This window comes from Schistocerca nitens, chromosome 6, assembly GCF_023898315.1.
Source record: "Schistocerca nitens isolate TAMUIC-IGC-003100 chromosome 6, iqSchNite1.1, whole genome shotgun sequence".
Classification (NCBI taxonomy): Eukaryota; Metazoa; Arthropoda; class Insecta; order Orthoptera; family Acrididae; genus Schistocerca; species Schistocerca nitens.
Genome location: NC_064619.1, coordinates 478,385,579 through 478,400,185, shown reverse-complemented (window position 1 = coordinate 478,400,185; position 14,607 = coordinate 478,385,579). Strand labels below are relative to the sequence as shown.

General features: G+C 39.8%; 1 protein-coding gene across 1 annotated transcript in view; it reads right to left on the bottom strand.

The window, feature by feature from the left end:
• LOC126262927 (pre-mRNA-splicing factor ATP-dependent RNA helicase DHX16) overlaps nt 1-14,607 on the bottom strand; it is a 135,093-nt gene that overhangs the window by 80,851 nt on the left and 39,635 nt on the right. The window contains exons 7-8 of the mRNA XM_049959852.1: nt 12,686-12,865; nt 705-820 (exon numbers count right to left, since the gene is read on the bottom strand). Coding sequence (XP_049815809.1) covers nt 705-820; nt 12,686-12,865 — 296 coding nt within the window. The remainder of the gene's footprint in view (nt 1-704; nt 821-12,685; nt 12,866-14,607) is intronic.

Here is a 14,607-nt window from a genome sequence, read left to right as displayed (position 1 = left end):
TTCTATGGTAGCTGCCTTGTCAGTTTTATTTGTAGCTTTCATGGGTTGCACGGCTATGAATGCCCACGAATGATTGAAATTAACAGTCTGCATATTTTTTAATCCTTGAATTGAGCATGAAAAGACAAATAATGCCTAGAAACATCTTAAATCAGGAATGCAGTTCACTGGTGGTAAAATGTTCTCATTTTTCAACAGAAAAATTATTTTTGAAAGCTCAAAAACAGCCAAAAGAAGAAAACAAAGCCCATTTCAGAAAAAAAGGTGTTGAAGTTTTTGCACAGGTAAATATTCCAGTCACAAAATTGCCAATCAGCAATTTTTTTTAACATTCAATTTCAAAGGACTAAGGCTTTGTTTGTCTTCTCTTTTAAATATGTGTGTCTAATCATTCAAAAACAAATAAATAAATAAAAGGCACAAATTTTTACAAAAATAATGTGACTTTTGCAAAAAATAGATGCAAACTTTGCCAAAAACAGATGTTACATTTTCTTGTCCCTAGCCATACGTAATGCCTCATATGATGATGTGTATTTGAAAATTAAGTTACATATTTCCAAACCATCTTCTCTAAGAAATGAGTAAATCAAGCTGCTGCTGGAAAGAATATTCTCCATTTTCACGGTTCTTCAACTGTGGATCCAATATCCGAACTTCATCAAGATGTGGAAACTAAATCTTATTTACAATGAATATCTCACCTGTAACTTAAAAGATCAGGTTCAGACAAGAATTCTCTGTGCAGGGTTCCATCTGTCATGTACTTGATAATTGTTCGTTCTGAAGTACAATCTTCAAATCTGATACTATATCCAACCTGCAACAAAAAATGGGCTGTATATCATGGTCCCAATTATTTCAATTTTTCAGTATATAATTCATAGTTACAAACATTATACAATTTGAATGTATGTACTAGAGGACTTTGCTATGGCTATCAACAATTCCATGACACCAACAGTATCATGTGCAAAAGATATGACTACCATTAAGCATTTCAGATGAAATCCAAAGCTTAAGAACCACAGTGGAGGCACTGACTGCACAGATGCCCACACAACAGCAATGACAAGACACTAATAGTTGAATTCAGGACCAACAGAAGAGCTCCCACAGGGTACACAGAGAATCAAAACTGTATGCACCACTAATAAACACAGCAGCATTACAACACAGAAGACTTCTGAGGACTGTGCAAGCAAAACCGTATGCACCACTAATAAACACAGCAGCATTACAACACAGAAGACTTCTGAGGACTGTGCAAGCAATCCACCAAGTGATTTGCAGGTACAGGTTCACGGCAATAGCATCAAGTGCAATACAGTGCACGATATCCATACAACACTCAGACAATCCAACCCACTACGTACACACAGAACTGCACCTGAATGCTTAACAGAGACAAAAGCAATTTAGCAAGGAAATACTGCACACTGGAATCGTTCCCCAGACTGACAGCCCATGGTCTCTGCCCCTATATCTTGTCCAGGAGAAAGATGGCTTCTGGAGGCCACGTGGTGATTACTGGGTGTTAAATGGAAGAACAATACCAGACTAGTGTCTGGTCCCCAACAAGAGGACTTCATATGTGTGCTAGCTGGCACATAGTTTTTTAGCAATCTCAACTGTGCAAAAACAAGTAACAACATACAAGTAGTGACAAGTGACATTTGGGAAGACTAGTGATCACATCTTTTGGTTTAGCTGAATTTTTATTCATGTCTTTTTGCCTCAAAAACTCTGTTAGGGTATGGCAATGTCATGTGGATGAGGTACTTTCATTTTGTTTCACTTACACGGATGAGATCTTGGTGTTCTCATCTGGTGTGCAAGTGCATGAACATTGATGTAATTTAGACCAATGGGTGTTTGACCATGGAGCAGTATTAAAAGGAAACAAAAGCATCACAGGGAAGACTCAAGTCACCTTCCTGGATCATATTGTTTCAACTGATAGCATTTGATCGTTGGTGCAGAAGATTACAAAGCTACAATCTTTGCCAAAGCAAGTAGATTATCAGCAATTGAGATGACTGTTGGGTATGGTGAATTTCTATCACTGTCATCTCCTAGCAAAGATGGCTTTACACACACCACTTGTGGATGCACTTGTGGGCAGTGACATCACTGGAAGCAGACATGTTAAGTGGAGATTCCAAAGGGACAAGGCATTCCGCAACCTCCAGGTGGTATCTCACGCATGCCTGGCTATAGTGGTTGATGCAAGTCAGTTGGCAGTCAGAGCAGTACTCCATAAACAAGTAGACCAACACTGGCGGCCACTAAAGTTTTTCTCTAAAAAGTTGCACCCAGTCCAACAGAAGCAGAGTGCATACGATAGAGAGCTGTTAGCAATTTACGAGACAATTCAGATACTTCTGACCTCAAATAGAAGCTTCACCACTGACTATTTTTACATATCACAAACCCATTACTTCGGTTTTGTATGCCCGTCCTTTTAAGCAGGAGGTCTCTGGGATGATGGCCATTTACTATTGTGACAAATAAATAAAAACACCTACAGCTGTCCTTATGATTTTATTTTATTTTGTCGCTACAGTTTCAATGCTTCAGGCTGTTTATGATGTGATACAGGTTGATATGATCCCCATGCATAACACATCAGTTGCCAGCATTACTTATCTGCGTATCCAGTAATGCTGGCAACTGATGTATTATGCTTGGGGATCATATTAACCTGTATCACATCAAAAACAGACTGAAGATGACGCACTGAAGCGTTGAAACTGGTAGCGACAAAATATAATAAAATCATAAGGATGGCTGTAGGTGTTTTTATTTATTTGTCACATTACTTTGGTGTTCAAGATTATTAGCAACAAATGGTCACCTAGGCACTTTGACACATGCTGAGTTCATAAGCCATTTCACAACAGACATTTGACACATAAAAGGTGCTGAAAATTTAGTGGTTGCCAATTTTCTCTTATTTGTGATGTGATGGAGATTGTAGACTACAGAGAGCTTGCTGTACAATAGGCCACAGGTCCACATCTCTTAAGTTGAAACTGTGGTATTGAGAGGTGGCATGAGCCCCCTCTCATATTTCTATCTTACGATTTTCGTCTCTAATTGCATGCGGTGAAAAGTTGCTATTTCTTCACACGCGGACTTCCCACGCAGCGTCTCTCGTCACCCAGGTGGTCCGGTGACAGGCGGGCTCTGCGGATCTCGAGAGGGTTAAGCCGACAAGTGTGAGGGAGTCGAGTGAATGCTTTCCAGACGCCGACATTGTCAAAAGACACGCCCGGAGGGGCCTGAAGTAGCGGCTGGGCTAGAGGTTCCGTTACTTCGCAGAAACTTAGCGAAAACACTTTCTGGCGGGCTACCAGTGAGGCGTGGGAATGACTTGTGTACCCAGTCAGTTGTGGCGGGAAAATTCCCGCGCTTTCTGCAAAATAGTAACTGTGATTGGCTTGCTCAGGGCATAGCTCCGTGACGTAGCAAAATCAGCACAGAAATTGGCGCCAAGAATCTCCATTGGTGGATTGGTGGAATGGTAGTGCTCCGGCAATGGAGTGGAATTTTCTGCCGGTTTTCGAGTTGCTGATTGGAACGTTTAACCACGGCCACTGTCGTGGGGGCGGGAATGTTCTGTGTTCGGCCTGTACGGGTGCTCAGGGTAGTCGGCTCTCGCCTTTCAGTCGAGGACGTCGAAGCAACCAGCCATCGCCTCCGGTACGCCAGATCGTGTTCTGGCAGTTAAGAAGACAGTTTGGTAATGTATGTCCGCAGCACCGGCAGATAGGGATTTTCCTAGGTGATAATCAGAGCTCAGCAGAGTGCACCTGTTCGTCTTTTTCTAACTTTGTTCTGTCTTGAGTAGCAGCAATTAATGTTGGGTTAGCTGTGTGTCTCTCTTAAGATTTGAGCGGCAAGGAATTGGCTCCACATACCACTTCGTCATAAACCTCACAATCTAGTTTAGGGACAACTTCACCTTCACAGCGTTTGTTTGAGTATCCAATTTGAGCCAATTTGATGTATTATAAATGTTTCATGTGTTTTTGTTTATTATTTTGTGTTTAGTCTTAATAAATCATCTTGTTATCTTGGAAAGAACTTTCATTCTGTTAATCGGTAGAGCAACCCATCATTTCTCACTATGTTAATGAAACCTTCCTTTATTTAACTTATTTATCAAATTAAATTATTGCAGGTGCCAAACTCTTTTCTACTCCACTTGCAGGGTTGATTACAGTCAGTTCGCGTATATTTTTTTAATCCATGTGCAACAGCAAAAGTCAGAGTTAGAATAGGGGGGGGGGGGGGGCTTAGAGCATCATTTACATATGTAGATTTTAGAAGAATTTAGTGTTAAATACACTGCTTGCCCCGGCACATCGCAGTATGATGTCCCTTGAAACAAACCACGCCCATATATTTCACAGAAGTTCCACATGACAAGTCATGGACGCTGTCAAAGACTATCTCATCTGGTGGCCAGTGCTACAGTCAAATTGCTTACAGACACTTTGTGTTGCCATCCATAATGAAAGATGCATGTGCCTGGGCATATTCCTGTGGTCCTTTGCCAACAGAGTAAAGTGAGTCATCGCATACATGCTGACATTAGTAACTTCCAAGGTGCACTGGCTATATTCGTTCAGTTCACGTTGACCTCATCAGCCTTCTTTCTTCGTTGGACAAGTTCACAGCCACGGATAGAGGTGGCACGCTAAAGGCAATCCCAATCACTGATATCTCAGAGAAAAATATGGTAAAAATGTTTATGTGTATATGGATTGCACATTTTGGCTGCCTTCTCCATGTTACAACCAGTCTAAGCCACTAGTTTGAATAAATTCTGTTCCAGGAACCAGCACAGCTTTCGGTGCCACCCCATAACCAGCTAACATCCTGCTAGTAATAGTATGATAGAATATGCTAATGCACCACCAAGAAAAGTGTACAGAGGCACTTCCCATAGTCCTCTTTGGTCCCCAAACAGTGTATAAACTTGATATCAGTGCATCCATGGCTGAAATGGTACATGGTGAGCCTCTATGCATTCCAGTGGATTATTTAGTGGCAGCACCACCAGCTGAAATGGCAGAATTTTCAGTCAAAATATAGAGTTACAGCACCACTGTCACATGATGAACATTAGGCATTGGGGCACAAAGACTTACACAGCTATTTGCATGTGATGCTGCTTTCGGACTCAGTAAGATTGCCATTATAGATAGCGACCATACACTAGACTTTTCCCATTGCTGAGTATAGGGGATCATTCCACAGATATCCTATGGCTCACATTTGAAAGTATCCATTGGAAGTGTCAAACCAGGGAGCAGACAGGGAGTATTTTACCCTTGACTGTCCTAGATGCCTTGCCAGTGTGTCACATCACAACTGATCCAGAGCCACTGTACCGTACTTACCAGACCACGACCAACCCTGTCTCCTAACTTATGGACACACCTGCACCGCATTCAACAGTGTCGCTGACAATTTGACATCCAAGCCACATAAGAGCAGGTTGGGAATCAAGTTGAAGTACCAGGACATCCCAAATGCTCTGTACTATTTGGGATGGGGGTGTTGTATAGCAGTGATTGGGTGCCACAAGAATATTAAGATGTACATGAAAACTATCTGACATTCAAAGTTTCCTTATATTTGCTATAATAATTTAAGAGTAATTATTTATGTGGATAAACTACAAGGACACACACTAATTCACTGTCACTGTCACTTACTCCAGCCCCACCACTGGCAAAACAAACAGCATTAAAAGTAGTGTCACTTGTGAAACCAACATACTGTTTAACAGCTGATACATTTTCCGGACAGATTTATGAGCATAACTGATAAAAATTTACTTATGCTGAGGAGGCATCTTACTAATACCATGTAACACTGTCTCTATCCTTGATAATCACCTCCATTCAGTACTGAAGAGAACCCACAAGTTTCTTCAGCTACGCCACATCCAGCTAAAGTGACTCTGTAATGATTACATCTCAAAAGGCTGCCAAATAACTGGATTGTTGACTGATAAATATCATAACCTGTTTCAAATAGTCTCAGGCATTTTCTGTGGGATTAACATTAGGTGACAGAGCAGGCTAATCAAAGTGTGATGCAGTACCTGAGTGTTAGCCACACCAGGAGAGAGGGGTGGTGGTGGTGGTGGTTAGTGTTTAACGTCCCGTCGACAACGAGGTCATTAGAGACGGAGCGCAAGCTCGGGTTAGGGAAGGATTGGCAAGGAAATCGGCCGGCAAGGAAATCGGCCGTGCCCTTTCAAAGGAACCATCCCGGCATTTGCCTGAAACGATTTAGGGAAATCACGGAAAACCTAAATCAGGATGGCCGGAGACGGGATTGAACCGTCGTCCTCCCGAATGCGAGTCCAGTGTGCTAACCACTGCGCCACCTCGCTCAGTGGAGAGAGGGGGGAGGAGGATGGGGGGGAGGGGGGAGAGTGGGAGAGGGAGGGAGAGGGGAAGGGAGAGGGGGGAGAGAGAGAGAGAGAGAGAGAGAGAGAGAGAGAGAGAGAGAGTGGGTGTAGAAGAATGGGCAATATTTGGTCACTGAGAATGTTGAAATGGGCATCCTACATCATATTCATGGTAACCTGATCAAGTGGGCCCAAGTCATGGTACGACTCACACCCCAAAATATTACAGAACCAACTTCACCCTGGATGAAACACTCCAGGTTAAACGTCTCATTAGACCACCAATACAGTCATTGCCTTGCATCATTTGAAAAGAGGCAGGATCATTACTCACTGGACCACACTTATCGTCTCCAGTCAGCTATTGTCAAGTTTCTGTGTTGTTTGGCCAACAGAGGGTGTGCAGCATTATTAGCTGTTTTTGTGAGGTGGCTGACTCTAAATGTCCATTTGTGGTGTCCCTTTCACAATTTTTCCTCAGGAACTGGTCAAGATGGACTAGCATTCACTGAGAGTAGAAATTCCTGTCATGTTTGAAACTGACTGTCACTGACAAATTGTGACCCCCCGCACCTTTTGGTTACGATCTTTCTGCAACCACTGTTCTTACGCTGTTTTACACAGTTGCAATTGGTACACCAACTCTTGTGAAAATGGACAGTCTGTGAAGGTACAACGAATAAGGAAATTTCATTCAAAGGCATGTCCAAACACAACTGCTGCTTTCTGCCATTCTATCACATCACTACGTCCACCCATCTTACTGTGCCAGTTCCACACACTTGATTGAAAGTATATGGATATCTATTAGAGGACATTACCATGGGGTGTGTTTACCCTTCATGTTTATGGTGGCTTGCACTGTGCTAGGGACACTGAAGTGCCTGAATGTCTTTAGAGGAACAGCAGCTCATTCTTCCTCAAAAGCGGAAAGCAGAGAAGGCAGTGATGTTCGACACTGGAGTCGACTTTCTAACTAAAGTCAAAGGTGTTCCAATGGGTTCAAGGTCCGGGTAGGCCAGTCAGTTTCAGGTATGTTATTGTACACAAACCATTGCCTGTTATGAGAAGATGAATTTTGATGTTGATATAACCAGTGTCTTCATAATGTTCCTCTGCTGTATATAGTACCCAATGCTATAAAATGTGTTCATATCCTTCCCCATATAACATTTCCTTAAGCACACTAAGGGGGCCACATCTTAACCATGAAAAATACCTCTATACAGTAACACCATCTACTTCACACATACAGATGCTGCTTTATGACATGGTGCACTGTCATGCTGATACAAACAATCATTATCTCCAAACTGTTCCTCTGCTGTACGCAGAACACAACACTGTAAAATGTGTTCATAACTTGCATTTAGCATTTTATTTGACGCAATAAGTGGACCACAACTTAACAATGAAAAACACAACCTTATCCTAACACCACCTCCTCCGTACTTCACTGCTGACACTACACATGATGGCAGCAATCTCCAGGCATTTGTGAAGTCCAAATCCTTCCATTGGATTACCACAGAGTATAGCATGATTAATCACTCCAAATCACTTGTTTCCAGTCATCCATTACCCAGTGGCATTTCTCTTTATGCCACTTCAATCATTGCTTAGCACTGATTATAGAAATGTATGGCTTATGAGGAACTGCTTGATCAATGTAACCCATTCTTTTTAACTCGATACATGCAATCATTGTGCTAGTTTCGAACTCTCGAGTGATTCCTTCCACTGACTTTGTGTGATTTTTTTTAATACCACCCTCTGCAATGACTGATGGTCTCTGTCTGCCAGTACATGAGGTCTGCCTCATCTTATTTTCATTGTCATCATTCCCTTATGTTTTCACTTCACAATCACATCACCAACAGTTGACTTGGGCAGCTTTGGAGAGGTTGAAATGTCCCTGATGGATCTGTTACTCAGGTGACATCCAATGACTACTCCATGTTCTATTTCACTGAGATCTCCAGACCAATTTGTGCTACTGTTACTGTTTCTCAATTGACAACACGATAATCCCCAATTTCGTTTATACTGTTGGGTCCACCTCCCATGACATCTAGTTGTCAACTCTGCATTCCATAGGGGTACACGGATACTTTGGACCAGATTGTGTACATGTTGCTTCACTGCCATGATTTATGTCGATGGTGGAGGGCCACATGACTGCCCGATATCAGTTCTACATCATCAACACTCCAAAGCGACCAATGTGCTCCTTTATGGGGAAGACTAATCTTTTGTCCAGTGAGCTTAGACAAGGAGAAAATCACCACAGTGTCAGAATTGATGGATGGACATAATGTGTCTGCCTTGCAGTTGTAATGCACTCAGTTGTTGGCATGCCCTACAGTACACCACAAGAAACTTTAATGCCTGTTATAACACACAAGCCACACAGTCCCAGTTTTCATGATTTCCAGGGGTAGACATATCCCCTCATCTTGTTGCCCTCCTGAGTTAACCACAATTAATCTACAATCCCTTCCGTCCCCTAATTTCCTTCCTTCTTGGTGCCTGTTAGAATTTTGTATTATTAGATTTATTTATTTATTTATTTATTGCTCTTCTACGTCCCTACTGTTCTCTTAATAGTTATTATAATTTTTCTCTCTTCTAATTATCTTTGACTATATGCATCCCTTCTAAGGTCTCTGAACTGCAACTTGTACAATACTTATTGATGCACTACCTTTTATCTAATCTCTCTCACTAATACATCTTCCTTCATATCAACTTGTCTTCTACCTCATAAAACATTAGCTTGGGAAATTGCAGGTTCTACAAGATAGAAGAGCTATTATCTGGCTGCATACAGTATGTACTGGGCAGCATCTCTGTGGATTTAACAACTGTTTGAATTGAGGTTTCCTTTTTGTAAAATTAAACTGCATTAGTGCATCATTTTGCAGGCCTGCTTATGAGTGGATTAGAGTACAAGATTTCTATGTTGCTACCAGAATTAAATTTCTTGTTTGCATATGTACTGTTATCTTTAAAGGACTTCCTTAACACATTGCTATTATCTTTGTTTGCAGTTTGTTCATCATTGTTGCGACTTTGTAGTTTTTCTACAGAGTTTGTGGAGGACTGAGGAAAGGATATGTACCATTAACAAACACTAAATGGTTTAAAATGGGAAGTGAAGAAGAAGAAGAAGATTTCTTTCTTTACTTACTCCCTCGTCAGTCGCACAGGTACTTCACAACTTATTTGTTTTAGTCTTCTGTTCCGCAGTTTGACCCAGTTCTCCCCCCGTAAGTTTTACTATCCTATGAGAAAATGTAACATAATATTCCTACAACTGCTATTTCTATTAGTATGCTTTTGTGCTTGCTTTGTATTTTAATGTAAAGACATAGTTTTTCATGGTACATCCTATACTGCATACAGACAAGCCAGATACAATGTCTCAGAATGATTGCTTTTTGAAACAGAGTGAGCTAATTTATCACTGCAGGGATCAAATTTTTTCCATCCTGTTTAGATTTCTGAACCATTCATCTAACCTTCAATTTGCACAATGCAGTACAAATGAAGTTCCTCTTCTTACAAGTTTGACTGAGTCTCATGTTCTGTACCATCCCACAAAATCTCAGACGCAGCCTTATGAACCAGTTATATAAATGAAAGGGAAAGCTTGGTGCACTTGTGCTAAATTTTTTGTTGTGTATGTTATTCTCTTAAAATGTTGTTTTAAAGGTCTATCTGATGTGCAAGTATTTTGGTATGAATATTTTGTTTTATTCCTTAAGGATGAGAAACAATAGCTAACACCTACACAAATCATGCAGAAAATTTTATATTTAAAGAGACAGCCACAAAAGATGTTAAAAAACAACGTAATGGCATGAAACTTCCTGATAGATTGAAACCTTGTGCAGAACCTGGACTCAAACCCAGAACCTTTGCAAAGTTTCTGGCTTTGAGCCCGAGTGTGCCACACAATTTTAATCCACAGGAAATTCCAAATCAGCACACACTCCCCGGCAGAGTAAAAATTAATTCTGGAAAGATTATAGCATATTAATGTAGGCAATATCCTGTGTCTGGTAAAGGGAGCTATCATAAAGCAGAGAAAAAGTACAAATGAGATATTTCTTTCAACATATACTGAAAACAAAAACAAAAATCACAGAAAAATATTAAAATCCACATCAGAACATTATTAGAAACAAAATTTTTTCTGATCTAAGGCACACTACACTACGTTAGAGGCAACAGGATGGCACTCAACAACAGAAATTATAAACAGGAGATGGAATTAATCAAACAAATGGCCAGGTATAATAAGTGTATTACACCTGTACAATATACAACAGACAGCTTCAGTTACAAATTTAAGACCTGATTACACAATGCAGACAATCTGAATAATAAACTGTTCCAGTGTAAAGTCAAGCATCGGCATGCCAGGCGGGAACGTTAGAGCAGAGAGGGCTGTGAGATGACGACAGCCAATTGCACGCCGATCGACCCCTCTCCAGGATGACAAAGTGATGGCAGCACCCTCTACACGCATTGCCTGGCCATGGCCCAGTTCTCGCAGTTATACATGTTCCACAGCAGTGAGTTCAAGATTAGCATCAACACTAGTCATTTTGCTTCTACTATGTAGCATTGTCTATACTGAAGAAATTTCTTATTTTGTCTGTCGCCCTTTGCTTGCGACACATCTGTTTAACACAAAGTTAACTACTGCAATCATTTACTTTTGCAATAAAAATTTATTAATATGATTTGCTTGAATTGTTATCTAGCGATCCGAGAAGCATGTTTCCTAGACTCCCCATATTTGATGAGTACAACACGAACAACATACAAACATGGACAACAGTGCATACATGCAAAAGTAAAGATCGAAGACTAACACACAAACAAACATAAAGAGTTGTGTAGATTCAAATATAAACTGAGCGTATGAGCAAGATACAAAACAAATAACACACTTCAACAGGTGAGCATGTAATAATTTAAAACAGCACAGTCATCACCACACAAATAAATGGTAGTAATCATCAATCACTCATTAAAATAAATGTTATTGCTAGCGTATCAATACAAGAAGAATTATCATTTCAAAAGAAAAACATATTTTACTATAAACAATTGGTAAATGAGCCATTCTCATATCTTTAACTGACTGCACGCACGCACACACACACACACACACACACACACACACACACCAATGCATGCACAGAGAGAGAGAGAGAGAGAGAGAGAGAGAGAGAGAGAGAGAGGTACAATTGCAGATATTTCTATTGCTGACCAAGGATGGTGTATTGAACAATATTACATCAATATTTACATCATTCACATACTAATAATTATAGATACTAGGAGTAGTATTTTTTTAGGTTGTTAGTATCTCCAAGTGCATGCAGTAAGAACAAGCCATTAATGCTAATGTTCCCCTGGGCAGCAAGTTGGGTATTGAATTATGGACATGTTGTAACTTTGCACAAACACTGCAACAGAATTCCGACCAAACAACTTTTAATTCACTTTCCCACACACAAAATTACTGATACACTGAATGATGTACTAAACAGTACAAACACGACATAGAGACACAATCTGACAGTGAATTAATGCATAAGCCCCTTAAACACTAGAGTGGCCAAGGGACTAAACATTAGAGTGGCCAAGGGACCAGTGCACTTATATACAACTGTTTTGCACACGTCTGATGTGAGGCAGCCTCTTTAGGCCAGCCGCTGAGGGCACATGCTGTCTAATTATGCATGCTCACTGTATAGGATTACAACAGCACCCGTGGATGCTAAATGGTTAGTCTATACTGGCAGACATACTCCACTCAGTGGCGCAGTTATGTCCACATAGAAAACAACAGGTCATAAAGTTTGTGATGTGTTTGTGGGAAGACAGTTTGACAAAGAGAAAAAACAATGAGCACACTGACGTGTGTACATATTAAGGTACCATATATAAAAATTCTGCACTTATACCTGTAACGCTGTTTATATATGGAGAGAAAGAAGTGGAAAGAAATATACGAGTAGAGGGTCGCAGAATCAGTTACACACAATATCTAAAACACGTAGGTGAACAGCAAAGTCACAGACAATAGTGAATGTTAAAATAATAGAACATAATAATTGTATGTTGTTTGCTAAATTTAAATGGGATAATTCTGCTCCAAGAAATAAAACTGCTTAACCTTTAAAAGAGAGAGAGAGAGAGAGAGAGAGAGAGAGAGAGAGAGAGAGTGTTTACCTCATTTCCCAACTTAACTCCCATTTCTTCCGCTACTCTTGCTGCTACACTCATTGCAGCCACTCTTCTTGGCTGAGTGCAACCAATCTTCTTCTTGTCTGCTGTGTAGCCTGCTTCATGCAAGTACTGAGGTATCTGAGTGGTTTTCCCAGAGCCAGTTTCTCCTTGTATGATCAGAATCTGTTTTTAATATAATATATAAAATAATATATAATAAAATATATTGAAGTTTATTATTTTCCATGAAACAGATCACTCATTCTTCAACAACCATTCATATTTTATTTTTTAAATGATTAAATGCAAATTAAGAGAAATAGGGTTCATCATTGATACTTTTTGCAAATACAAATTCTTAAAGAAAGCTCTTCTTATAGGAACAAATATAAACTAATTCACTATGCTGAAAAACAAACCCATTCACCATAATTTTGTTGGCAGAAAATATGATAATTTACTATATATTTCAGCGTCAGGTCATCAGAGATTATTTAGGGAACTACAGAAAATCTAAAGCTGGATGGCCTGGTAGGTATTGGGACTGCTTTCCTGCCAAAAGCAAGTCCAATGCCTTACCACTGCGATACCGCATTCAATTACACCAAATGGTTGAGTATTTCTGCATCCATAAGCAAAAAAAAAAAGTCTTCTCAGAAGAGTGCTTGTACCTTCATGTGTCACTGTACTGTTTCTTGTTTTTGACAATAATTTTAAATTCTTTTTATCTAAAGTGAGTGAAAGAACAAACACATTTCCAGAAAAGTTTCAACAAACACATTCTTTTACTCTTGTTCCATATCATTATCTCTCCAAACCGTTGTTTTCATACACGCAGCACACTAACGTCTACTTTTCCATTCATTTCAGTTACATATAGTCCCACACTTCTCCAGTCAGTCCTAGGATATTTACTTGTATTTTATTATTTCTTTCACTTATTTCAGAGTATGTTAATAAGAAAAAAGCTGTGATGCACCATAGTCCAAATTCTATGTTAAAATATAGGTCCCTCTATAACTGGTTGGGTGAGTCAGTTCAAAGGCTAGAAGAAGACAACAGCATACTACCAACAACAGGACTATGCCTAGTAAAGTACCGCAGCGTTCACACGAACTTCAGGTTCTTGATAGAATATCCTCTAACACACTTAAATTGACTTAATGGCCATAAAAAAAGCAACTCAGTATCACATACTATGATCAGAAGTACTTTTAATCTACAACAGGAAACAAGTAACCTGTGCAATACCCCCATTAGAGTAGCCTAATCTCATTTCCTGTTGAGTGAGAGTGAAGAGAAACCTTCCTACTGTTTGTATCACAAAGAAAACAGCTATATGTCTTTTCAGCAACTCTATAATGTTCAAAAGTATTTAGCAATATACTATGGTCTACAGAAGTCTTTCTTGGAACACCTATTTGGAAGATTTTAAGAATAAATATTGCCTCCTGAATATTTAATATATAAAAAAAAAAGAAAGAAAGAACACTTTATGATGCAATGTAAGCACATATGTAGATGGCTGAAAGTTGAATTATCATGAATCACACACATTCCAAGGATTAATTTACATACAGGGTGATTTTTAATTAAATGTTGACTACTTCAGAGGGGCCCCACAAAAGACGAGTGATTGTAGGAAAATTAAACTTTGTGGAAACATTTGTAAGGGCACACAGAAGAGAAATAACAAATAAACCATTGAAAGAAACACATTTTAATTTTCACATGAGGGGGTAATATTTGTTAATTGTGTACCATGTTCACATTCCAGGTTACAAACGTTGCTCGGTGTGGTGACCATCTGCATCCACGACAGCCTGGAATCACACTAGATATTCCATTTCACAAGTGTTCGCAGCACTTTTCAAGCGGAGGACCAAGGAATGGTCAACTACTATGACACAGCTTGTGCTCTGCTT